This window comes from Coloeus monedula, assembly GCF_965178545.1.
Source record: "Coloeus monedula genome assembly, chromosome: 16".
Lineage (NCBI taxonomy): Eukaryota > Metazoa > Chordata > Aves > Passeriformes > Corvidae > Coloeus > Coloeus monedula.
Genome location: NC_138796.1, coordinates 10,250,977 through 10,278,898, shown reverse-complemented (window position 1 = coordinate 10,278,898; position 27,922 = coordinate 10,250,977). Strand labels below are relative to the sequence as shown.

Genomic DNA, 27,922 nt, shown 5'->3' with positions numbered 1-27,922 from the left:
CTAAGTGCATGCACATTCTTGCTGTGCCTTATCTAGTTGCATAAATCTTGGCCTGTTTTCTTATTTAAAAAGGAAACTGGAAAAAAAAAAAGCTACATGACCGTGTTAGATGACTGTTCTAGGATATTCTAAAGATACTAGTAGTGACTCTTACTTTAACAAAAGCATTTTTGTTTTGTAGTGCAGCCAAAACGAGATAATGTTCTTCATGTTACTTTTCCCAAAGAGTGGAAGACTAGTGATCTATACCAGCTTTTTAGTGCCTTTGGTGAGTGATATAGTCTGTCTTTCTTTTTTGTTGTTGTTATTATTGACAAGTACTTCTGGTTTGTTTTGTTATTTTTAGTCTGTGGGTGCAGACTTACTCCTGGTGTACATAATGATGAATGTCTTTTTGTAATTTTTTAATGGTGTGGACTTTGTAGTGATGTGTTGAAAATTGTTGTTCTTATTAACTGCTCTTTAGAAATCTTTATGTGGTGCTTTTTGAATATATTGTGGATCTTTTATCCTTTTATTTACAGCCTCTCCTGAAAGGAGGTAGGAGTTTATATAGGTAGATAAAGGAAATGGGGATTGGTGTGAGGCAGAGCGAGGCTTTAGGAACAAGGTTCATCCTGCAGTCTGCATAAAACCAAACTCCAGGATGTGTGAGTCTAGGCAAGCAAGCAAGCTTGAAAATAACCAATTTTTCAATACTGTGAACAGCACCCAAGCCAGAAGAAACAGCAGAAAGGGTATTTCATAACTGAGAACTAGTAGTTGTGGTGTTGCTCTACTAAGTATAAAATGTAGGGACTTGGGGAGCTGAACTAATTGATGGTGGTCTTCTGCTCCTTACTCTTGTGGCTTTGTACTACGTGCACATTCTCTGGACCTGTATAAAACTCCCTCAGTTCTTTCTGACCATTTCATCTTCACTGCAGCAGGGGCCGGTGTAGTAGATAGAATTTAATAGTCCCGACTGGGAAATGTAGAATGTGAGAATGTAGAAATGACAGGAATTCTCCCGGAGCTGCCGTTCCGGGATGAGAACATCGTTTGGACCGAATTTCCATGGGTTTTCAACCACTCAGTTCCGCAGCTTTCCCTGTGTCAGGGGCCGCGCACCGCCGCCAGGGGGCGCACTTGCCCACCGCTGAGTGCTCGGGTTGGGAATTGTCAATTCTCGCACTTCTCCAGATTTTAGAGCCGAATGTTTTCATATTTCGATTTACAAACTCTAGGTTCGATAATTACTCAATATTGTTGTTTAGGTCTAATTGCCATGGCATCTCAAAACAAACTGCAGGTTATTCCTTCCAAAATTCTGGAATACAGAAGGTACCCATGCTTTTCCAGTTGTAGGTGGTCAGGGGCAGAGTGGAGCAGCATGAGGTTCAGTGATTTGCCAAAAGCAAAAAAAAAAAAAAAAAAGGTAGTAAGAGACATGAATTATCCTAATATATTACATCAGTTTAAAAAAAGTGTTTTAAAATCAAGCAGTATTAACCGAATTTTACAGAAAAATTATTTTAGAATTAATTGAGGCAAAGTTATAATCTTCCATGAAGCTTCTAATGAAAGCAATGAAACAGCTGAAATGGCTGCAGTGTCACACTTGGAACTGGTTTACTTTTGCTACTCTAGAAGGGGTGTTCATGATTCTGAAATCCTTCAGGACCGCCTGCATACCAAATGGACACCTGTTCATGCAAGATGTTTTTATAGCCTCAGGGGTGAATGTAGTTTCACTGTACAAGTACTTGCAGCACTATGCAGTTTCTTAGAACACTTTAGAATCTTAAATTGGTGTTGTTTATTTGGTCATGCTGATGTGAAATATGAAGTAATTAAAATATGATTTGCTAGAATATAGCTTTAATGTATAGCCTTCACTTCTACTTAAATGAATGTCTTTGGGCTTTTAATTGAAACTCATATTATCAAAGTATTATAAAGGCCACTGCTTAGTTACCAGTAAAAGCCATGTAGGAAATGTATTAGAACTGAGCATAAAAAGGAAAATGCTTCAGTGATGTAATCCATCAGTATAATTTTATTCTGTGGATTTAATCTTGTTTGCATGTTTGAATTGATACATAGAGAATTTTCATACTTATTTATAGAAGAAATATATGTTACTTGCATCTTCATGTCATAGTCTGCCAGTGGCATTCTTCAAAGTATTGAAGACTCTTGATGTATTCTAGAAGTGCAGAGAGAGAAGTTTCCTGGTTTATTTCTCTAGAGCTGGTATTCCATTACATTGCTGTCCATGGCTTAACTGGACTGGCCTTGCAGTGAGCTGGCACGGGGCTCTAGTGATTGCTAAATATTGTACTGCAGGTACAGATGCATTTGCTTTCCAGATCTTTATTTGCATTTCACCATACTTTTGAAATGCACGATATTTACTGAGTGCTTAGCAGCATTGCCGAATGATTTAATTTACTAATTTTATCTCTCCTAAATTCTTACTTCTTAATAATGATGAATCGTGGCATAGTCTGAAGAGAGCATCTCTTAAGCATGGAGAGTTGCATAAGAGCATTTGTTGTGGTTCACTTCAGATTGTAACTCAGTGTCTGCTATTTAATGTTTGACTTTCTTTAAATTCTGTATTTAAAATGTATAAATATGAGTATAAAGGCACCATATGTTGGCAGGCATTGAAACCCTCTATTAGCCAAAAATACAAAGTCAGGGGTCATATAGAGAGTAGCAGCCTTTCTGCGACAATGAATAAGGATCTGATACTGAAATGATGTGCCACCAATAGGTTGGATTTTTATTAATTTATTTTTATTTGGTACTTAGTGAAAATATGGATGCTAAAGTCCAGTTGAATAGTAGCTGAATTCCTTTAAGAGGTTATTTTTTTCGTCTATCACTGATGTTCTTTCTTATTTTTCACTGAGGGCACAATTGCAAGATATTCAGGAGAGTTTTTCTTTCTGATCTTTTTCAGTCCGCTCAGGTAGATTGAAATTAATTAACTGTATATATAGGAAAGGGGCACAATCTGAACAGCACTTCTGTGTTCCAGAGTTATAACAGAATATGGTCTCAGATGTCTCAAATAATTGTTTAGAAAATTTTGTAATTAGTAATACAGAAATGGAGAACTTGATACATGAAGAATTTTGGAGCAATGACGTGTCAATGCATGTGGAGCAATATGAATTTGTACAATAATTTCTGTCCTGTAAGGGAAGCTCAGTGTCAGGGTCCTGCCAAATGCACTACAGTTTTGAGCTGCAGTCCTGAGTCAGATTGGGCTTTCCTTGTATTGTGAAATGTTAGTGTCCTGCCAAAAGGATGTTCTCCCTACAGTAAAGACCCTTACCCATAGGCAGCAAAGTTCTATGTTCTTCAAAGACAGAACTATTAGAAATTGAATTTATGTGCCCTAAAAAATGTTTAAAGAAATTCTAACTTCATGGTGTAGGCTCATCTTGATATCATCCTTAGCCCTTCAGTACAGGGAGATGTCAGAAACCATACTGAATTAATTATGGTTTTGGCAATGATCAAAATGATTATAACTTAAACTCCTAAATAGCTGGCTACTCAAATGTATAGCATGTGAACGAAATCTATCTAGGCTTTTATTTTCTTATAATTAGAAAATCTGTTTATAATCTGGCTGGATTTCAGAAGAGACTTCTATAACCTTGTAACCTGTAGACTAAATTAGATTTCAATAGATTAAACAACTGAGAATAAATGTATTTTAAGCCCTTTTGCATCATTGTTTTTAACCTTGTAATGTCTGAAGGTTAAATGGTGGTGTAACATTATATATAACTTGATTTTTCTAGTCTACGTGAAAAAAAGGCACCAATTTTCAATATGAGACTTGTACTAGCAGTAAAGCACTTAGATAAGGACAGGAGATGTAAATGGATTTCAGACCTTGTGTCTGGAATGGGAATCCTTTCCTCTGCTTTTGTTTGATTATGAGCTCTTTTAGTGCTAGTGTGACATTTTAAGCCATTCACATAGAAAATGCACTAACGCTTGATGAATAGAGGAACTTATTTCCAGTCACTGTTCCATTGTAACAGCTTCCAAATGAGGTCCATGATTTTGTGCATTTGTCCTCATATTGACTCAAATTAAGTTTTTATTTCACATCCAGGAAATGATGTATAGTGGAATTCAAACAAACCAGTGTTTGAAGATTTAGTGTCCCAATACTGGAGTTCTCCGTTGATGTGATCAGTCTTCTACCTACTACCAGCTGCTTGACTGGAATTTATCATCACTCAAAGAGCTGTTATTTATTTGAGTAAAGGGCTGAAATTCCCAGAAACTTTCTTCATTTTATTTAGTAGAATTATATAGAAGCCATGAAGGGAGGATGGGAGGGTCTGAGGGTGTACAGGATGCACGTGCAGCCCTAATTTTCTGAACAGTTCCAGGCCCTTGTGCAACTGGGTGTGAACTACACACCTATGGACAAAAGCCTGAGGTGCAAGTTACTCTTAGTTGGCTCTTTTATGTCATGGCACATCAGATAAAAATCTGTGACTGAGTCTAAAATAAAAATGGTCATAATAATTTCTTCTGCTTTTTCTAGGTAACATTCAGGTTTCATGGATTGATGATACATCAGCATTTGTTTCATTGAGCCAGCCAGAGCAAGTACAAATAGGTAAGTGTTACTGAATTTACTTCAGCATTAAGACTTTAGCTGGCTCCTGCAGAATGCTCTGAGCCAGCAGGGTCTGTGACTCTGATGGCAAAACCACTGACTTGCTTGGAGGAACTGGACTTCCATAGCAGTAGCACATGTGTGGCAGCAAAGACAAGCCCAAACTGGACTTGGATGAGATTTTTGTGTTTCATTCCATGATCCTCCAAGTACCTGAACCTGTAGGTAGAGTAGTCCTGGTTTCTTCATTTGGTGCAGTATTTATTGAGGTTTTTTACTGTTACTTTGCACAGAGTAGAACTATCAAAGTCTTTTGTGGTCTATGGCTCCAAATACCCTTTGGACTGATGCACATTTAGTTTGGTTTATATTTGCAAGGAACAAATGCAGTGAGAAGCCTTTTGATGCATTGTAGAACACATGCAAAATAATGGTGTCCAAAGAGCATGGACTGCTAATGTGCTTACAGTCTGTGTATGAACAATGTGCAATCTCTCCAGACCTAAGTTTTTAAATTTTTATTTAAACATTTGAAAATATTGCTATTAGTTATGTGGGAGGACAGTCTTTTTGGTGTGTGCGGGTTTTAGGTTGGGTTTATTTGTGGTTTGGGGATTTTATGTTGTTTTGGGGGTGGTTTATTTGTGTTTCGGGGTGGGGTTCTTTAAAGATATTTGATTGACTGTAGTTGAATCCACAAGCTCTGTAGTTTCTGTAGTTTTCTGTAGTTCTTTTGGGTATATATTTGAGTACTGACCCATACGCTTATTTCAGGGAGCACTGGCTGGAAGTAGGCCATTACAGATGATCCATGTGGGTTATGTTCTGGTGGTGTCATCCCCACTTACTGAAACACTTGCACCCAATGCTGTGGAGCCAGTGAGAACAGCAATATATGTAGCACTTCTGATGAACTGGCTGAAGTCTTGTTGCACTTAAGAGCTATACAGAAAGAATTCCCATGATTAAGTTCTAAAAATGAATAAAACAGATTAGAAAACCCCACTGAGTTGACCATCATCTATTCTTACTAAGCTCAAATAGAGAAGCTTTCAGGGTCTGGATGCACAATCAGTGCATCTCTCTAATTCCTTATTAAAATCCTGGGAGTGTTTATCATACTTCCTAATACATTCCTAGCTCTGCAGAGGATTTTGAGAGCTCACCAGCAGCCTCCTTACAGCAGTTGCTCCATAGCAGCAAGAGTCATTGTTTCTTCATCTACATATAGATGTAAGAATGTTATAACTTCTAATGAGAAGTTCCAGATAATTCTTTGTCAAATAAAGCCTTCCTAGATGGTGCTACAGTAAATTTGCCACTGCTGTCACCTCAGTTACTTAGCCATTATGTAAATGCTTGGCATATACATTATCACCACTACTTTTTTTGTTATTATTGTTCTGTTGTTTGGCTTGGCTTTGTTTTTTTTTCTTGTTTTCATTGTAGCAGCTACATATTTTGGAAAAAACTAAACGTCTACAAAATACTGAAACTGAATCTTTCTGGCACTGTTCTGTGTCTTTTTTTCTGTTTTGACAAACAGGGAGGCTTGTTCTGTGGCCTGTGTGCTGGGAAACATGTTATTTGTTTGAAAGCTCAAGTGATTATAGTCTTTCATAGATTTTTATGAAATCAGGTTAGTGGAAGCTCATATACTGAAAGCAGTGAGCCAACCAAGCTGATAAACTATAGCAACCTCAATTACCAAAAATTGTGTGATTTTTACTGTAAAATTGCTTAAAATTCTTGGTATTTTGTTGGCTTGGGTTTTTTTTTTCTGTAATAAATACATCATAAAATCAATTTTGTTATTCCATTTCCTGATCTTAAATTCTTTAATGAACTGTATAGGTAATAAAAGTCACTGTTTGTATTTGTGATTTAGTGAGATGTGCTGAAGTGAAGAACCTAGGAAGAACTAATAATGTGGCCAGTTTATTAACCTGTTTATATAAATGTCTGCATCTTCTGGACTTTATAAAAAGCCTTGGGGGCCTGTGAAACAATATGAATACAAGGCAAGATGTTGCTACAGGCATGCTTCTATGCTTACCTCTTAGAGAGGTTTCTGACTTTGAGCTGGTATTAATACATATAGTTAAGAGAACATGAGTGCAACAAAAACATCTGTGGGACATAAATGGATCAAGGACATGAAGAGTGTATGGAAGTTTCCCCTAAAGTGTTCAGATTTCCATAATAGATGAGTCTTAAGCACTGTAAAAACATCCAGACTTACTTTGCATCTTTATAATAAGGAACTGGTGTGTGAAAAAGCAACGAAAATGGGACTGGTTTTGTAATTATCTGCATGGAGTGTTAAGTGATTCTGGGTCTATCAGATTCTGAAACCCAGTTCATACCTGGGAGGTGTCTTTATTTCTCTGTTGCAGCAGTGATCAAATACTGGATATTTGTCTGAGCTAACATAAAGTTAGAGACTTGAACAGCAGATTGTTTAAAGACTGATCGGCTGTCCTCCCTTGATGTGCATGATCAAGATAACCAGTTAGTGAATCTACCTGGTTTCTTAACAATTTATCTCCAATGCCTTTTAATTTTGTTCAGCTTTATAGGTGTTACAAGACAACTTGAAATATGATTTGTCTATACTACTAGTTTTGTGTAACTGTATCTAAGGGTAGTATTGAAATTGTGATAGTTGTCTTTCAAATAATTATCATGCTTAACCTTTAGCAGACCTCTCAAAATGTGGCACTTTGCATAAGCTGTTTCTGCTATGCTATGCTGTTTCTGTTGCTTCTAACTCCCCTGGCTTCAGTATTTTAAATGGGCTAAAAACTTCTTCATCAGTACCCTGGGAATGTATTGGATTTCTCACAGATTCAAAAATCCGTTTTGAGTGTGTAGGGAATAAAATGTATCTCTTCATCCCCCAGTGCTCTTTAAAACAATGTTCCTGAGTTAGGTAATATCATGGATGGTAACCATTAAAACCTAGTCCAAAACTGATTGATATAACATTGGTCCATTAGATTTTCTATTTATGAAATATACATTTGATTAGCTGAATTCAGCTAATAAGCAGCTCCTCAAATTTCATGTGGTAATCAGTAGTGTTTATGTTGCCAGGGAGAATATGCATTCCAATTTTTTAATTGTTAAAGTGTTACACTGAAGGACCTATGAATCTTTCATAATATAGAAAGACTTGTTTCCTCTTCCACTTATTTTCCTCTGAAAAACTAAGTAGGGAAAAGGGCAGTATTTTTATGGGTAATTTTGGAGCTGCTTCTAACTTTCCAACTGAATATGGCATGCTTAAAACGCACAAACCAGAAGCCTTGGGAAACAAGAGTCAAATGCCTTAAACTTCTCATTTTGCTGCTTATAGTAATGTCCAAGAATCTTCACTTTATTTGGTTATTCATGCACTCACACATTGGCAGTCTCTCCGATTTATTATGCATAGAAAAGGTTTGTCCTTGTATAAAATCATATTGCTCTCTATAGCTTGAAGTGGAAGCTGCAGCCTGACAAATGCAAGGGAACAGTTGCACAGTCACCCTGCTGTGCCTGTCTGTGCCAGCTGGACCTGATCCTTGCCAGGGGAAGGTTCTTGGCTTCCAGTGGGCTCTGTGTCACTCTTACTGTTGGACTGCCACAATGTCATCTTAAAGCCAGTAACAGGTTAATGACAGTGGCGGTTTAAATGGCTCTAATTTGTCTAGCTTTTTGCAATATGCTGTGCTGTAAACTGATTTCCAGGCTACAAGCACCTGAAAACTATAATGGACAGTAAACACAATCTGTGTTCTGTTGGGATTTGCTGTTCAAAGTAGGTAGTTAAAAATAATTGATTAAATGGTTGATATTTCTTTAGTTGGACATCTGGGAGACAAAACTTTCCGTTGCCAAGTTGCACTGCAAGTGGTCTCAGCATTTCTGTCAAATGTGAAGCACATACTTGTGAAGTGTGTGGTAAAAGATAAACACTGTGCACTCTTAGGGCTGATGAACACAAGAAACTTCAGAACTAACTTTTGGCTTACAACTTCTGGCTCTTAAGATTCCTGTCTTGCTAGATAAGTTTGCCTTTGGATTCTGTTCAGCTTTGTGTGTTTATAAAGTTGGCCTTTCATTTGGAGAGGTTTATATGGAATAAGTGCTGTTTCAATGATCCTGTGACTTACAAGGGTCTAGACTTCATCCAAATAGTCTGGAAATGGTGGGAAAAATGGGAGAGACTTCAGCTTGTCTTAACTGTCAAGTAAGCCCAGTATTTTATTTTAATGAATAAGTTGGTATAACCTGAAGTATTTGTGTTTCAACCACTTCAGCCCCTCAACTGTTCTGTGCAGTTAACTTTGAGAGTCCTCAGTGAATGCTTTGAATTGATGTTAAGCTCTTGTTTTTCATGGTTTCCCTGAATTTTGTTGTCATCCAACTTCGATTGTTCAGGTTGCTCGTCTAAAAAGAACCTTGATAGACTCTTAAAGGGAGGTTCCTGTAGATGTCTTTGCGCTTGTGGAGTCTTTATAGGCCATCTAAAATGTACTCTTAAAAACCACTGGTACTTGGAATGGGTTAATTTTTAAAACATGGGCAAGTCTTATAAATATGTTTAAAGTTTTAAAGTGCTTGAAAATAAAATTGGGCTTCTGAGACATTTTACATGATTATATGTTAATGAAAATAATGGACAAATTTATCAATGGTACCTCAAAAATACACCTCATTTATTTTCCCTTAGCAGCCAACACTTGCACTTAATTCCCTTTACCTAAGGCTTAGGTGCAGTTTAATAATATCTCTATTCTCATTATGAATAACTTCTGCAGTATTTTAAGACCACTGGTTCAACTTTGAAGTAATTTTAACCTGAGAATCTTCCTGAGAATGTGTTTCTTGCTGTTTTAAAATGCAGTAAATATACTTAACCTGAAATTTTAAATACATATGGAAAGCAACTGCTTGTCATAAATGGCAAGCATTGAAGTAATGTTAAGTTATTCCATGTGTTGGTGCCCTGATACATGAGCTCATATAGAATTTAGTGTGTGCAGGATATCTTCTTCCTCTCGGCATTGAGAAGCCCAGTGCATTCAGACAGCAGGGGAGCAATGGACTAAAGCAGGTGCAGCAGCTGGAATTGTGACTGCCTTTCAATGATTTGTGTTTAAATCGTTAATCTTTCTGAACTTCTGAGTTTCTCAGACAGGGCTGGACTTTATGGTTTATTAGTGTTCTCTGAGGTTTACTATAGAGCCTTTTATTTAGCATGAGTGCTTGCCACCACAATTTAAATATCTGAAAAGTATTTTGAGATTGTGTGTATCAGTCCCCCCTCACTGAATTTGGGGCAAGTGCATGTAGTAGATTCTGTATTACCCAAAGTCTGAAAAATTACATTTCATGTGACTGTGTACTCAGCAATAAGTTAATGTGAAATTTATGCCAGATACATTCTGAGGGGAGGTTATAGCCAGGTGAGGGTCGGTCTCTTCTCCCAGGTAACAAGTGATAGAACAAGGGGAAATGGCCTCCAGATGCACCAGGAGAGGTTCAAGTTGGATATTAGGGGAAATTTCTTAACTGAAAGTGTTGTCAAGCCATTGGAACAGGCTGCCCAGGGAAGCAGTGGAGTCACCATCCCTGGAGGTATTTAAAAGAGTGGGACCAGGTGGTTTGGAGCAGTGGCTAGGGAGCAAAGCACGGGGTACTCCCATTTGGTACCAAGGTGAAATCAGCTGTGGGGCCAGACTGTGCCCATTTCTGTGTGAAAGTCCTGCAGGTCTGAGCTCTCTGAGCTTTGAGTAATAATAGACATGGAGAATTTCTGACTGGAATGGAAATGTTCTAAACACATTACGCTTTTAATTTGTAGGTTCACAGATATGAACACTTCACTAGCAATCCTGGGAGTAAAAATTTTCTAGTGTTTATTTAAAATCATTTCTGTAGTGGATGCAGGGATTGAGATGTGAATTTCAGCTTGTGGTGTTCAGGAATCTCAACTGCAGCAGGAAAATGAATTACTGAATTACAGTGGAACCTGTGGTATAAATCATATTAGAGATAGCTATTTTACAACATCCAGCACTACTGATGTGATATTAAGAGGACAGATTATAGACTTGCCTTTAAGGCACCTGCAGCCGTATTTTTTTTCTCATCAGCTAATAAATAAACAAAACAAACAAAAACCCACCCCAAACCCCAAATGCCCTTTGTCCTCCGTAAGTTCGAATAGGGCTTTTTCTTAACATTGGAAGTCTTGTGACTGCCTTTTCGTTTGATTTGGATTTTTTGAAATGAGTTGAAGCAAAAGCTGTGAAATGTATTAATTACTGAGGTAATTAGCAGGGTGCAAAGGTTAAGTAGCTTGAATTCTTTCAGTAATTAAATAACTTCATCTGTAAGGGAGTTAAAGTCCTTTAGAACAATCTACATACATGTGCATAGCATGAAATGTCTCAGTGGACTTACACTATCATCTCTCTTCTTTGTTGAGGGAAATATTTTAAGTTTAAGCATTGCATAAGGATCCTTCCTCTTTCTTTGGCATGCTTTGTACTTAGTACTTTATCTTTCTTCTGTAAAACCATTTTCTTTCAGACTACCTGTCCATTTTCCCCTGTTATCCAGCATGGAGGTTTAAAGCCTCAGTTTGGTTTGCTCTCTAACTTGCCATCCTCCTTTGCAAGGTGAAGAGCTGCTTTGTCACTGCATTAATACTGCTCCTTGCTCTGCATTCAGATACCAAGAGAGATGACAACCTTTGTACAACACTCTTTTTTAGGCACCTTCAATCTTAAGCTGATACAGGAGAGGAAAACAAAGGGATGAGCAGCACCATGTACAAATTGGTGTTACCAGTTTGGGTACAGCCTGCAGATAGTTCTATTATCAAGTATACTTAAGAGACTCTGGTCTAACTAATTAGTCATGTGTGTTAACATTTTGATGCCTTGCAGCAGAAATTGTCCAGGTATGCTTGAAAGACTGAAAACTGTATATAGGCTAACAAAAGGGGCCATTAATATTACAATGACAATTTCACTAATATTTAACATAATGTAGTTGAATTCTGCTTATGCCTTGATAATGTCCATGGTTATGTGATCATGTACTGTTTCTTTAGGATTTATGGCTTCTCTGGGAATATGTTTGTACATTTGCTGTGGAGGAGCTCAGCCCTGAATGTTCTATAGGGGACACTTTAATTCCATTTAGGTTCATTTAAAAGATGCCTTCTAATTTGGGATCTTGAATCTTCTGCTTTCTGTGTATAAAATAGGCACACAGCACTGCTGCTTCCACTCTTGAGTTTTACTTTGAAATAGTGGACTATGCATGTGCACTTTTGTCATCATGGCAAGCATCATGATTGTTACATGGCATGAATAGCCCTAGTAGTCAATAAATAAGGCTGTGGAACCATACAGTGAGTATTGAGAGTAAAACAAAACACTAACTTAGCTACTCACTAATTTCACACTGTTGCTCTGGCTGCAGCAATGGTCCCACGTTTTAAGTAGAACATGATCAGATAAGATTAATGCAGCATCGATACAGAGGTCACTTAAAGGCTTCACAGGTGAAATTTTACTTCAGTATTTCATAAGCTTAAGTGTTTAGTATTGCAGCCTTAATCTGTATAGCTCTGTGTGTTTATTGTATTTATATATTGTGGCTTTTTCTTTTACCTACACAGTTCACCAACATATTTGTCTATTTATTAAGAGGCTTAATATTGTCAGTGTCCATCTGTCAGGATGTCGCTCTGCATAAAAGCAAGGACTTGGCAAAAGGGTATCTTTGTACACATTCCTCTTGGACCATTCAATGACAGTCAGCCTGTTCAATGTCTTCCCTAGTAACAAGGGAAGGTGCCATCCTCTAGAAATGCTTTTCCTAAAATAATTTGCAATTACTATTATTCTGCTATGAGACACAAACTTCAGGGCTGCAAGTAATGTGAAATGCAGCCATGTGGTGTTGGTTACTAGGTCAGGTTTCTCACAGAAAGATTTTTCTCATCTCTTACAATTTAAGGAAATAAGTAAATAGCCCCCCTGAGTTCTCTTCAGCTTTTTAGAACTCACAGAGCATTCTAGCAATGCATTTCTTCTGCTGGGAGTGCAGAACAACGTAACTGTATTTGCTTTGTTAGGCAATATGGACAGCATTTATCAAAAAAGTATCAGAAAATGTATTAAACTCATACAGGGAGCTGCTCTTTAATTCAAGACCATGAGAGATTTATTTATTTGTGTGGCTCCTTAGACTTCTCCATATGCCTTCATTTCAGTTGTTCAATGATGAAACAATTTATTCAGCACATAACTTTTTATATCGAATATATATGTTATATATGTATATACATATATTTTTGTGTGTATGTGCCATAAGAATGGATTGCTGCAAAATACACGCCATATTTCAAGAAAGCAGGGTTGTCTTTGTTGAAAAATACTGACTCTTGCACAGATTTATTTTAGAATTACCTTTAGGCCTCAAATGATTTGGTTTGGTTTTTTTCCTAAAAAAGGGCTGAGTTTGTTGGGAAATTAAATGGCAGACCCATAACTTTGGTTCATAGCTTGTAGCAAAACAAATAATGTTATTGTGTTTTAACAAATGAGTATGTATCAGATGATCCATGGTAACTTTGTGCTTGATTTTAGCAAGTAAAAACATGTTTGAGTTTAACTAAACAAATTTTACCCTGAGGAATGTCGGCTGGCATGGAGTAAACTCCAGTGAGCCTTATTAATTCATTCATGATGCCTGCAGCATAACTTCATGGGCAATAAATACTGTCCTAATTCTTACAGATCCTGTAACTTCACAGTTCAAAACAAATAGAAGGGGGGTGAAAGGAGGTATGTCTGACACTTGTTGGTTAGTGCAACAATCTCATGGGGCTGTTAATCATAACTACCGATATCTGTACTTGGAATTAAAAGTAAATAGACAACACTCTTGCCTGGTTTTACTTGCATTACAGACATTGAACAGCAGCATGTATATACCGTGGCAGGTATTATGGATAACTCATTTCACTGTAACACAGCAAATATACAGAATAGATGATCCATCCTGAAAGAGGAGAAAAAACACGTACTTCCAACCTCCTCACTTTTTCTGAAATTTGATGTTGGAGCTTGCCCTTTCATTTGCACCAGACGTAGCACAGAATACCTGTATTTCAAACAGCTCAGCTAGAATCCAAAAGTTGGATATGCATCTGAAATTGCCCAAAAAAAATTGAAAGTGCATAATAATATCAGGATTTTGTCTCCACTACAATTGCAGTATTTTAAAATGTGCAAAAAAACAGTCTGAGGTTTGGGGTGGTTTGTTTTGTTTTACATTTAAACTGGTTTACTGGTTGGTTTTCAATACTTTCTTTCAGAGAGCTAGGCTGAAAGCAGCCGAAGACACCAGTTGACTGTCAGTTTAATTTGCTGATTCATCTGTTACAGGGGTGGCATCAGGCCAGATCTTGGCTCACAGACTAAAGGCTGAGAGCTGTGAAGATGCTGGGACTTGAAGGAATGTTGTTAAATTGTTACTGAGTGGAGGCAGTGAAAGTTTTTGTCTTTAGTTTTGAAGTGCTTCTAATTTTGCATTGACAGAAATCTTTCTACCTTGAACTTGCAGTCTTTTTTAGTTAAAGGGAGATCAGACATTAGAAAGATACAAGGATGGAACAGCTGGCTATTAGTTAAGTGCTTCTTCCATGGATATCTTGTGCAACCAAAAATGCAGCTCAAATAAGCTTATGTTTCACAGCAATCAAACAGAGTTTTGGCAAAGGCTTTGCAAATGTCGTCTTTTCCTGGCAGACTTGCAAAATAAACCTGCTGGGTTAAGTAATGAGACTAAAAGGGAAAAAATCCTGGAAATCTTTTCTTGCCAACAAGCAATCTGGAAGAGGGTTACGACTGAAGAATTGATAGTTTCTAATTTAAAAGAAACGTCTTAAGCATATTTAACTCTTTTTGCACAAATTCTGACTTTGAGAAGAGCTTTGAGCATCTAATTCAGAGAGAGTGACTTTTGGAGAGCATGGCATTTTGGGTTTGTTTTGGTTTGTTTTTTAATTGCTAACAATGGAACTAAAAATTGTTTTATGAACAGAACAAATAGCTTGCAGCCTTCTGCTTTTCAAAACAAGTTATTTCAGGAGAGGGCATGCTGTCATTTAAGTGTTTTGTATATAACATCATCCTTCTTCTCCATAGCTGTAAACACCAGCCGGTATGCTGAAAGTTATAGGATCCAGACATATGCAGAATATGTGGAGAAAAAACATGAAGAAAAACAGGCCAAGAGAAAATGTACAGAAGATAGTTGGAAGGAGATGGAGAGGAAGAGGTTAAAAACCCAGTGCACACCTTACGTTTCCCCGAGTCGATACTACTGTGTTAACAGGTGAGATGTCTGCGCTGCCAGCTCATGTTCTTACTGCACTTCTATTCAAAATCTAACAATTTTCAGGTCGTTCTTAACTAACACAGGACACTTTTCTGTATGTATTTCTTTGCATATAAATCAGTAGTGGTGTATCAGCTATCACAAGATTATAGGTAAAGGAACAGAGGGAATTTCATCACGAATGTGGTTAGACAGATTTCTAAATTCTGGGATCTTGAGGGCAGGTTGCATCACAGCTTCTGAGCTTGATGTAGCAGCACCATTTCGTATAACCAAAATAAAAAAATTATTTTCTTTATTCATATGACACTTGTAGATGGCTTGTGTCATGTGGATACTTAGCTGTCATCATATATCCTTGTAAAGACCATGTTGGTTTTGGACTTTCTGTGGATATAATAGTGCCACAAAGAAGGGTATAAATTCCCTTCTAAAGCAGTCCTGATGAAGTTGTCCATATGCTTCAGAAACAGGATAGCAAATGATGATACTTGCGTGGTGTTAAACTTCTAGTATAAAACTTGAAAAAGGTTTTAGTTCATTATTTAGGGGCAAAATAAAGTCAGGACATGCCACTTTTGGTTCTGGTACAGTATGTTTCCTGTGTTGCTGTGTGTATTTCTTGTTCCATTTTTACTTTCTGATGTTAATAACAGGTTTTGGATATGATGGTAACAGGTAGCTTCTTTCTCAGTCATCTGTGTAGCTGAGCATGTGAAGAGTTTTCAGTGTTAATATGATTGTATAAATAACCCATCAAGTTATTGCCATTCTTCCCCCCTCCCTTCTCCTGCACTGTCCCCCCAGTTCCATCAGTTCTATATGAGAATTAGTTTAAGTAGAGTGTATAAGTTATATTTCTCTAAGCTTATGTTTTGGTTTCGTTTGGGGGGTTTTGTTTCTCCTTTTCTTCCCTGCTCCATAGTTAGACAAACCAAATATGGTGGTCATAAAACCAGTGCTGAGGTATTTCTGCTTTATCTTTCTTGGAAATGTTACATTAAGTTCTAGTTCTCATTATATCTTCCTGTAAATGTTAATCTGTTGTGTAACAAATTTGCTAAACTTTTTCTGTTCTTCTCATGACCTTATGATTTTGCAGGTGTGTATTTTGGCTAGCTGTCAGATGTTCATGGCTTTTGTCATGGTGGGAATTCTAAATGTGCTATAGACATGTTTGATTCCAAAAAACATATGGAGGAAGCTGATGATAAAGTCCGTATGAAATAAAGTTAGTTTAATTGAACTGTTGTGCTTAGGAAGCGTGGAGAGTACATGCTGTGAGGAGCTGAGGAGCTTTAAGGATTGTCCTGGCACTAGCCTGCACGTGGCTAAGGCTTAGGGCTGTAACTAAGGCAGTAAACTATTAAACAGTGTGAAAACACTTACTGCACCTTGAGTTTGCCGCAAAGAAATACTAAGTCCTAGTTCTGTTTCTGCCAGAGGAAGTGTCTCCTCTCAATGAGCGTTGGGTTTTGGGTACCTCACAGGTTCCAGTCAGATGGTAACTGTGGCAGCTTATGGAGAACAGGAAATACAGAAAGCTGATTTGCTGTTGTCTTGCAAAGAAGTTTAAGGTCCACACAAATGTGTAATTTGGAAAATTGCTGAACAAAATTTTCAGTAAATTCTTTCCTTAAAAGTTTGACATACCCCAATGGGTTGTTTGTCTAAGCAATCCTCCTACTCTCCTTGAAAATTTTTAATATTTTTTCATCTAGTGTTAAAAAATTCTACAAGTAGCTTTTTGTTTTTACATGATCAACATTTTGATATCCTTGGATAGCAGCCTTTATTTTGTTGAGAGATCTTCTTTTGTAATTGATGTTACATAAATTTTTGTTCTTTTATTATTCCATTAATAAAGTGATTTGGTTCTGTCCCAAATTCCTTCTCATGCAGGTCTTTTGACATGTTTTTCTTAATTTATTTTTATTTGCTACTAGTTATATTTTATTCTTTTGTCAATTTATATTTTGTAAATGCTTCCTCTGAAGTGTAATCTGATTAGATAGAATGTGGAACTGCAAACCATGGTATTTCATGTCACTCAAGATGAACACTTTATTTTTCCAGACAAAGGTATATAAAAATACTTATATATAAAGGTATATAAAATACTTATATTTTATATATTCCATAATAATTTTATATAAAATATAATATCAATATTTATATAAACAATTAGGACAAATTTATATGTGTATGCATGTATAAATGTGTATGTTCGTCCAGATTAGTTGAAGTCATACCTAGTTGAGCACTCAGTACTGTGATGTATCTAGCAGCTGATCCCTTATAATAGCTTCATGTTACTGCAGCCTTTATTTATTTATTATTTAATAAGCTTGCTGCATCAGCTCCTGCCAAGGAGCACAGCTGCAGAATAGCTGCTTGTCTCCATGATGACAATATGTCCTGGCTACTTTTTCATAGAGTAAGGAAGTTGTTGGGTATTTCTTGTGAGGAACTTTTGTCTTTTGTCTTAAATTGACAGATTGATAAATATGTAACAAAGGTTCTTTAATTCTTGTCTTATTGATAAAACTGTAGTCCTATATTGTAGAGGACCTTCTCTTCAGAAAATAAAGTTTATCAGTCACAAGGTAAAATTATTTATAATTAATATATATTCCTTGCATGTAACTTAATACTACTGCTAAATATAAAAATTTATTTCAATGGAAATATGCCTAATTATTGATATACGATGGAGAAGTAGAGGAAAAACTGCTTCATTTGACAAAACTTCAAATAGTAAATAAGATCCCCTTGTCTAAAGCTGTTGCTATTCAGAACACACTTAGGAAACAGATGGAACTGGCTATGTTGTGCTTAGCAAATGTCTGCCTGCCAGCTCTGCCATGACTGTTAAATGCATGGCTTTAAGAGTTCTTCCTTAGCAAAATAGTGTTAAACCATAGCAGGAAAAGTCAAATGGGGTATGCTCTATGGAAGACTAGATGTCCTGCTCTATTTGTACTTATTTATTCTCCTAATCATCATCTAGGAGTAGTAAAATAGGGTAAGGCCAATGGCAAAAGACTCATATGAAGTACAGGAAAGGGATACATCACTTTGCCTTACAAATATTCTATCTAAAACTATGAATGCTGCATCTTCTGTCAAGTCAGGGTGCTGTTTGTAGCACCACTTCCTTGAATGTCTTCATTTTGCCAAAGATGATCTAATTTTTGGAATGTTCAAGTGTTTCTACCGATGATTCTTTTGTTTTTTTACAGAAATGTTTGTTTATAGTGGTTTATTACCCACTGAAGAATAATAATTGGCAGAAGCTGAGGTATTAAGAGTATAGATAACAAATATTGCAAGCAAATTATTGTAGTATTCCTGTGTTGTAGTGTTATTTCAGGTGATTTCACCTGCTCTTAAGCTGAAATGACTGATTTTTATGATGGATCAGTATCTACTCCCTACACCCCTCAATGTTGTTTTCAGTGTCAAGAGAACTTAGGTTTCTTTGTAAGTGAAATTTATTTGAAGTTGTAGTTCCACATATATCCAGGCCAGTTTCAAATGCCTTGTTGTGATGAAGTGTCTCTTTTAAAACTCAGATATGCTTTCCCAAAACAGAAAATGTTCAATGCTACATGATTATAATTGTTTTCCTATCTTTTGCCCCCCTCCACTTGCTGATTCTTTCAATTTAATTACCGTGGTACTAGTTGGATTGCTGCTATTTAGTACCTCTTGAAATAGATTCTCTAGAAAATAAATACAGTTGTTGCCTGGATAGCTGTTGTACAGGTGTTACGTAGTTAGAGGATGGTGTAAATCTGTGTCTCTGAATGGTTCAGGTATCCAGACAGTTGAGGATCATAAAAGAAGTCTGTCTGCATTGGACAATGACTGAGGCTATTATTGTGTTTAAATCTTTAACTTTGTTCAGTTGTTTCTCAGCTGAATCAGGAAGTTGAGGCAGATATGTGGACACATCCAAAATAAGTGTTACAATTAGAAAACTGAGCTGAGTGGTGCTCTAACTCGTATATGCAACCATACTCATTTACTACTAAGTGCATAAATAATGTTGCTGTAATCTTGAATCTTATTTTAGGTTAAAGAAGAAAAAGATGTAAAAAAATTAAGCCTTTCACCTTTAGAAGCCATGCAATCAATAAATGAATATAAAATAAAATTAGTATTTTGGGAGAAAGCAAGAAGTCAATGGTTCTTCATTATAAAATATGTTTATTTTGTACTGCCACTTTTTGGTGGTGGGTTTTTTTTTCCCCCTTAAGATATCTGCAGGAGGACCATAAGGCCTAAAATTAATTTTTATGTTGTACTTTGGTACCCAGCTAAATGTGCACTGATGGTCAAGAACTTGTTTCTCTTTATTTGCAATAATTTTGTGGGAGTCATAAGTTAGAAAAAGGTAAATTCAGCCATAAGACTGTTCAAGAAGGGATCTTCTTCCTACTGTGAGTCCAAGTTCCCTCCTGAGAGCCAAGTGCTCCTCATAAGTCTGAAGAAATCCTGGGATCAGAATTTATGGCTCCTGAGTTTTTTCTTCCTAATGTATTTTTCAGAATGGCTTTCCCCAAAGTAGAATTCTTACAGGCTTTTCTAAACTATATTTTTTAAAAATAGTAGTTTTTCATTTCCTAAATACTCCTTCTTCCCTAGACTTTTTTCTTTCCGACCTTAGTTTTTGCCTGTTTTGCAATATTGAAGTGTGTACATAGGATTAACAATTCTGTCCAGCTTTTAAGCTTCCATCTTTTTATTGGTGGTAGTTGTGGTATGACTCACAATGATGATTTGTAAGAAATCATGCAAGAAGGCCTTCTGTGTGTGAATGTTTGGAGCAAAAACCAGCTATTCATCAAAGTAAATGGTGTTTGTGCTCCTAAAGTGGAAGCAAGAGCATGAGATGTAATCATATGTTTCATCTTTGTTTATTGCCTTTGGACATCCCAGACAGAGTCTGTTTTAAGTTGCAAAATGTTCAGCTGAAAAAATTCCATTTCAAAGCCAAAACTATACTACAAAATTTAACAGTTCTTCCTTTGGCTGAAACCTTATTGAAACACCATAATTCCCTGCTGTTGATTAAAAAGAAAAAAAATACCTTGTAAGGCTTTGTTTTATAACTTAGTATTAATATTTATTTAACTCACAGGATTGAACATGGCTTAGATGCATACAGCCATGTTGTATAGTTCTAATTTAAAAATGGAAGTTTATAAGTCTAAAACTACATTTTTTAATTGGTTGTTCTAAAAGCGTTATATTAGACATTTAAGTAGCTGGTGTTTACATATCTAGAGGTTCATAATGGGAACTGTTTTTTAATTAGCCCCCTTGCTACTGCATTCTTTTTTATACTCATGCTAATTTGGTTTTAATATTGTCATTTGTCTTTTAAGGAAGTTTAACAATAGCATTCCCGTGGAACGAAAGCCTACCCAGGGTTATTCCGGTGTGCGCCGAATGAAGTGGAGCTCTAAGTTCATCTTTATACTGTGTTAGTCAGGCTTCATTCAAGTGCTACTAATGAAATGAGTGTGCAATTTTTTGTGCTTTTTATTTTACCAGCCCCACGAATAATAGGACTCTTAAAGCCGGATTTAAAGTTTTTATATGGAGCTTGATGGTTTTCTCTACCTTTATATAGAAATGCTTTTAAAACTACTTGTAGTTCCAGGAGAGAGGATGAAGTTAGCATGTAGAATCCTTCAATATCAAGATGTGCTTTTGAGGCTTCAGTTGTATGTAATTTGGTGTCTATTGACAGTGCTTTACAAGAGCTTGCATAACTATGAGAATAAAATGTAAAACTGTGCAGGGATAGAGAACTGATTTAATTACATTTCAGATGAGTGATCTCATCAGAATAGCGGCTAAATTTGAGATATCGATACTACAAAGAATGAATACTTTGATCTACATAAGATTGGATTAGATAGTAAATTAATGGAAGTCAGGTCTTCCAGGTAATGTAATTTCATGGTAAACCACTTATGACAGTTTATTTTTCTACCTTCATAAGCATTTAATAGATGTACAACAACGTGTACCTATGTAATAGTTACTCTTGACTTTTCATGATCATCTTTCTTCTGTGTTCCAGTTTTACAGGTACCAGTACAGTGGGAAAGAGAAGCATGAGTCCTATTGAGGAAGAAACCGGTTCTGATGATATGGAAGAGGGAGAAGGCCAAGGTCCAGAAAATGATCAGGCAGACTCCTGTGCAGAGTCCCTTCCAGATGGTAAGAAGAGACCCAAAAAGTTGAAAAAGATCAAGACAGAGCAAGTTCCAGCAGGTAAGTGCAATGTTCATGCACATGATTTTCTTTTCTGTTTGAAAGTGTCCTAGGCCTGAACAGAACTGAAAATGTTTTCTTGAAAGTCTTCACTTCAAGCAGTAACTTACTTCTTTACATTCCAAGTTCTTCTTGAAACTGAAGATGGCATCATACAAAAATTGTGAAAAAACTCAACAAACGAACCCAAAACAACATCAAAAAGCAAAGAACTCACTCCAAACCAAAAAACTCAAAACCAATGAAAACCCAGTCTGACACCAACCAAAGAAAGGAATCAGAATGTAGTTGTTTTATTACTTCTGCTAACTTTCTTCCTTAAAAGAAAGCTTTTTGAATATTTTTTTAGCTATTCTTAAGATTTTTTAATGTGACTTTGTAGTTAAAGTTACTCAATGTGTTTTGCATGTCATAAGCAAAATTGAAGGCACTCTGTTTTGATGTATGCATTAATACATGCAATGTTCTGTGTGGTGTTTGTAACCATAACCTTTATTGTGATTTATTTGGCTGAAGACTTTTCACCTAGGGTTGAAGTGAAGGTGGGTGTTTTCAGATTTTAATACCTATATATTTTGTTAGTTCAAAATATTTGGAAGTGAATGTCTGACTAAATGCAGGTAGGCTACAATCGTATGATGATGTTTCACCTGTTAATTTTTTGTAATGTTTTTGTGAGTTATTAGCTTGTACAAAAACCAGGAAATAACTAACCTTAGGTCACATGAATTTAAACATCAAAAGATTTTATTTTTATTGATCCATTTATTGTTGACTCTATTTCAATGTTTGTTAGTAATTTCTTGCAGAAATTGGACTATAATAAAAATTGTCTTATCTTAATTTGGTCCAGATGACCATACCATATTAGTCATCTGGAGCACTGCCTGTATTGAAGTATATTCAAATATTCATAATTAAAGCTTCATTTCAATATCGGCACTAGCAGCTTCTATCCAGAAAGTGCTATTATATACCAAGCATCCTTTCTCCTGATTTGGTAAAATCTTCCTTAGCTGATTCCGAAGCTGTCCTTGGAAATTGTTTTCTTCTTGTTATTCAGTAGGGCAGTTGGGGCATGTAAGCATATGCAAAATGACAAGAGTGTGTACTGTAATTCTGAGTATAAAATTCAGGCTCTGTGTTTGGCATTATGGGAATATGCGTTATCGGTATTAGTGTGAGTCATCTTCATTCTCCAATTAATTTGGGATGGAAATATTCTTCCCTGTCTTAACAGCCTAAATAAAAATAACGACAAGTACACTTGGGGAAATAGTATTTAACTTTATCATCCCAAAAACTGCAAAACTGAAATTACCTAATTATTAGGGTTAAAAATACAGTATTTACCATTTATGTAAGAAGCCTGAAATGAACCTTTATTTTTTTCCTGTTTCTTTTCTTTTTTTTTTTTTTTTTTTTTTTTAAGTGCCTATTCATAAACAGTCTCTTGGTTTCTCTTTATAAATATTGACTTACCAGTAATGTTTCTAGAGCTTCCCTCTACAGGAAAATATGTCTTAATATCCTCTGAAAAAACAAAAAAAACACCAAGCTTGATTTAATTTTTGTTCTATGATTCTGTCTTTTAGGAAGCCTCACAACTAGTTCCACTGGAATTTTTGAGGTCCCTGAAACATGGTAGGAAACAACTGCCTTAACAAGTGGAATTGTTTGAAAGCAGTTAAGAGAATACACCTCTTGGAAGCCATACTTTATTTAAATAAAGTGGTGTTAACAAAGCAGTATGTGTCCTGAAAATCAGTTTAATTATTTTAAACTGTTTCTTGAACAATCACTGTCAATTTTACTTGTGTGTATATCACCTAGTATATGACTTGTTGTTGATCCTGTGAAATCCTTGCTGTTGTAACTGATGTTAGGTTTAAGAAGCAAGACTCAATGTCCTTTTAGTCACCTCCTTTGGCATGCTGGCTATGAACTGTACAACAAGAACTGGCACTCTGTGATTTTGTGCTAGGCCGTTTCCTCTGCTTGGGGAGTTAACACAGCTCTCCTAATATTTAGCTGTTTTTTCAGGCAGCATCAGTATGCTGTCAGCATTCTGGAAACAGGTAGAACTGCAGTTTCATGTATTGCTTTCTACCAGTTACTTTACCTGGGAACATTTTTTTGAATTTCTGTTCTCTACCCCCACCCCCTGTGCAGGTGGTATTCATCTAAATACCAGCATTACACATACCTTACCCTTTCAAAAAACTGTAACTTGAAAGTTTCTCAAACATTATTTTCCTGGTGGGAGGTAGTTTTTCTTTGTTTTCACATCTGTTGTTTCCACTTTTAAATCCTGATTTTGTAAAAAATGTTTTTTGGTACCTGTGATAAACCTGCTAACTGCACCAGCCCTTTATTTGTTTAAAAAAGGATCTGCATTGGTAGATTTCAGAAAATGTTTGATATTTAAATTTTTGTATCATGGAAATAAAACCAAAATATGTATTTCCATAACATGAAAATTAAAGACATTTTCTTAGGAACTGGCTTGTTTTTATTTATTAGCACCTGAAATGGTTTTAGTGAAATCTTTTTTTTTTTTCTTTTCTTTTCTTCTTCCTAATATAACAATTTTTTGGTCATCCTGAGTATCAGACCCTTTTGTTTCATGGACTATTTTCAAGATATTTGTGAAATGTAACCAAGAAAAGCAAGCCTGTTGTCGTAAGATTTAAATCGCTCTGTGTTTCCCTTGGAGGGGTGAAAACAAAAGAGTTCTACAAATCAGCAAGTTCAAAACCATTGCTGGGGAAGAGTGGAATATTAAGAAGGCTTCATCATACAGTATTTACACTAGAGTGGGAAGCACTGCCGTTTAAACATGGAATAACCTGTTTGAAGGTATGTCAAAATTCATGGGTTTTTAAATGATTGTGAACTGGCATTGCAAAGGGAAAAATAATTTCAAGATGTTAAATGTGAAATGTTGCATTTCTAACCTTAGAATACTCCCAGAAGTACTATAATTAAATTGTTTAATAGCAGCTCTATCATCACATTCTCACACTAAAATGTGGGAAAGAAGTCTTGCTATTAGTGATGCAAGGGAAAATTAGTAACTGAACTCTTCTGCTCTCAAGGAGCCAGAGACTTTTCTTCCCCAGGACTCTCTTGACCTTAGGACTAAATACTTAAATCACTTTCATCTTAAGTATCCAAACCAATTTGCAAATTTAATTCTCAGAATATGTGCAACACCTAATAAAAGTTGTATAGAGCATTCATCTCTCTTGGAGGTGATTCAGGTAAATCACACAGTGTTCTCTCCAAATGTTGGAGTGAATTATTAACTGTATATCCTAAAGAACTGGCATAACATGATTTGGGACAGAGCTTAAGAGTCATGATGACAAAAGGCTACAAAAGCATTTAAAGGGATTGTCAGAAGTACAGGTTAAGGGGCAAGGAATTAGCTGTTCAAGGGACACAGAGGGCTGAGCTGACACAGAGAATCCACCTGGAGTCTGTACCCCGAGGCCATTAGGATCTTTTTCACTCTTGAACAGCAATGCTTACATACCTGCAGGGAAAATACAGGTCTTAATTACATCACAATACAATCCCTTATAACTTGTTTCTTCGGAGTAGGCTACGTACATACTTCACTACAAAGGTTAACGGCTATACCCAGTATTTCTACGTGCCTCCTCTCAGTTGTCATTGTGAGAAGCAGGATGTTACTGATCTCTATCAATAATTAATACTGCTTAAGAAAGCAGGGTTCTTGCATGTCTTAGTCCCCAGATGTGGCTTTTGTCGAGGCAGACATAATAGCACACACTAGTCATAATCCGTATTCGAGAGAGATAGAAAAGATTTTTTATTTTCTCTACTGCAGTTCTTATACCTCTTGACAATGGCTGTGGCCTCTTGAGACTGGCTGCTTAGCAAACAATGATGAGGCTGTAAAACAATTAGCTGTACAAGCAAAGGTATAGTTGCTACATATTATCCACAAATTCTTCCTTGTATACTCTTAATGTCCCATAGCAAGAACATTCTCGTGTCTAGAACATCTTCTCTCGTTGATTGTCTTCTTGGCCTTCTCTGTGGGTTTCACTCAAGCTGCAAAATTTCACTGTAATATTTTCATGGGTAAATTCTGACTGTCTTTAGGTCTAACTCTGTGAGGCCCCCAGTCCAGCTGTCAGCCTCATCAACTGATGTCTATCAATAATTAATACCTCTTAAGAAAGCAGGGTTCTTGCATGTCTTAGTCTTTGTGTGTTTGATTTTATCTGTTGATAACCTGGGTAAGCTACTAAACTGTTCTTGAGGGGGCTGTAATATTTCTAACATTGAATTTGGGTGGATGAGTGTCAGAGGTCAGGGACAGTGGTGTCCTAAGCAGGGACTGGCCCCACTGATCCTGCACCAGGCCTCGCTGTTGTGTGGGGTTTGGTCCACTTCCCTGCGCCTTAAATGAAATAATTAATTCTAGGAGAGAAAGAATGTAGCTTAAATTAGATCCACATTTATTTCATAATGTACGTTTAAAATATGTGTGTAGAATTTGTTTTGGGAAAGCAAAGCTGTCATCACTAGTTGTGATGGCTCTGGGGGTTCGTGCTCGCTGGGGGTTTGTGCTGTTACTGACTTCAGAGGTCACTGAATCACAGAATATCCTGAGGATCGTCGAGTCCAGCTCCTGGCCCTGCACCCGGCAGCCCCGAGCCTCCCCCGCGTGCCTGAGAGCGTTGTCCCGGCTCAGCTCGCGCTCGGGTTCTCCGCTCCTCTCCCGCTCCCGTGAGAGCCGGGCGGGCGCTGGCGGCGGGGCCGCCGCCCCTACCCTCCCCGCCGGCCGTGTGGCGCCGGGGGCTGCAGCCGCCCTGAGGGGTTGTGCCTGTGCCTTCCGACTGTCCGAAGGAGCCAGTATTACCTTGCCTTCGGTAGCGCTGACGTGGAACATTTTCCTCAGCAGCCGTGCAGCTGGGTGGGTTCCAGCTTGGGGCAGGGTCAGGAGCGGCCGGTCCTCACCGCTGGCTCTGAGGGGACGGAGCTGGGGGGACGCTGAGGAGGGTGTAGGAAGCAACAATCAACAATGTATAGAAGCGCTGGAAGATGGCATTGAAGGAAGTGAGGAATTGCCTTGAAAAAATACGGGAATTTTGTGAGGAGTGTTTAAAAAAAAAAAAGGGCACTTGGCAGTGTAGGCCTGAACACGGGAGTATCTGAGGAAATGGTGTGGAGAAACATGAGGGAGGTCTGGCTCAGCAACAAATGAGGTAGGTGAGCTGAAATCCTGCCACCGCAGAGGAACAAGAATGGGCTTATTTGGCTGGAACTTAGACTTGACAGTGATAATTTATCTGTGGTGGTGGAGTACTTCATTGCTCGCCTCAGAAAGCACGTTAAAACTGTATTTGAAGTAATAATTTTCAATTTTATCTCAAGTATGGGTGAGAAGTATTAACGTGTCAAAATGCACAGGATTGCAGCACAGGATATAGGAAGTTGCTGGTAAATGAGAAGTAGAGATAATTGTGTAATTTAGACTCGGGGAAGAGTGTGAGTGTCCCTAAAGCATGGATTTGAATGGGGGCGGGTAAGAGACTGAATGAATTCCATGTGAAATTAAGATTGATGCGAGTGCAACGGCCTGTTCTTGGTGTAAGATTTGAGCTTATGGTTTGGAGAAAAAGTTAAAAGCTTCAGATGATTTAGATGGAGAACTAAATTTTATTATGGACCCAGTGGTAAAACCAAGAGAGAGATAGAAAGCTAAAACTTCTGGTGATTGTGGGAAAAAGTAAATGTTGCAATTCTTTCTTTCTTTCTTTCTTTAAACTTCTGAGTTCTGTCACGGTGCCCAGAAAACATCTAGTACCCTGGATTTGTTCTGTCTTTAAATCATAGTAAATGTAATGCAGACAAAAATGTCCTCGGCAATTCGGAGCATAAAGATGAGTCCTGAAAATCAAAAGTTCTTAGGTTTTGATGTGTTTAGACTACTGCCGGCAGAGCAGATACGTACATTGAAGCAGATTCCTTGAGTTACTCCACAGTACATTTAGTAAATGAATAAACATTTGCTTGTTTGTATTGTACTGTTGCAGCTTTAAACTTACACTAAACTAACACTCCATGTGTGCTTTACAGAAATACTGCCATACCCTCATTGGGTGTTGAGCAATAGATGGTGGGTTAGACTGAGGTTTGTAGGGTCATTGTATTCATATTTAAGATGTTCTTTTTGCTCTAACAGGTATGCAGGAAGCTCATTTAAAAAGTTTTTTTTTCCCATCAGAATAATTATTGGCAGCCATGTGCTTCCATGAGTGCTATAGCAGATCACAAGTTGGTCCCAGCTCAAGGCTAAGTTGTATGGAACACATCTGTTCAGAAATGCCATATAGAAAACATTCAGCCAAACTGGAAAAAGTTAGATTTCCCTGTGCTTATATTAATTTCTTAAAAGAGCTGATAGTTGTATTTATACATGAGCCAGTCTATAGTCTACAAGTTTTGCAAACAATGTTGTACCAGAGTGACCCTGTGTGATGGGGTTGGTAGTGGTGTGCAGCTGAACATGAAAGTCTGGACGTTGTGGCTGTGCTGAGCCAG

General features: G+C 37.1%; 1 protein-coding gene across 6 annotated transcripts in view; it reads left to right on the top strand.

Annotated features, from left to right (window-relative positions):
* The window catches only part of PARN (poly(A)-specific ribonuclease), a 48,534-nt gene extending 24,900 nt beyond the window's left edge, over nucleotides 1–23,634 (top strand). For all 6 annotated transcript variants that reach the window (XM_082292029.1, XM_082292028.1, XM_082292026.1 and 3 more), the window contains 5 exons: nucleotides 182–268; nucleotides 4,565–4,639; nucleotides 14,857–15,046; nucleotides 21,147–21,340; nucleotides 22,936–23,634. In XM_082292029.1, the coding sequence (XP_082148155.1) occupies nucleotides 182–268; nucleotides 4,565–4,639; nucleotides 14,857–15,046; nucleotides 21,147–21,340; nucleotides 22,936–22,988 (599 nt within the window). In that variant the 3' untranslated portion in view covers nucleotides 22,989–23,634. The remainder of the gene's footprint in view (nucleotides 1–181; nucleotides 269–4,564; nucleotides 4,640–14,856; nucleotides 15,047–21,146; nucleotides 21,341–22,935) is intronic.
* Nucleotides 23,635–27,922: the final 4,288 nt, after the last annotated feature.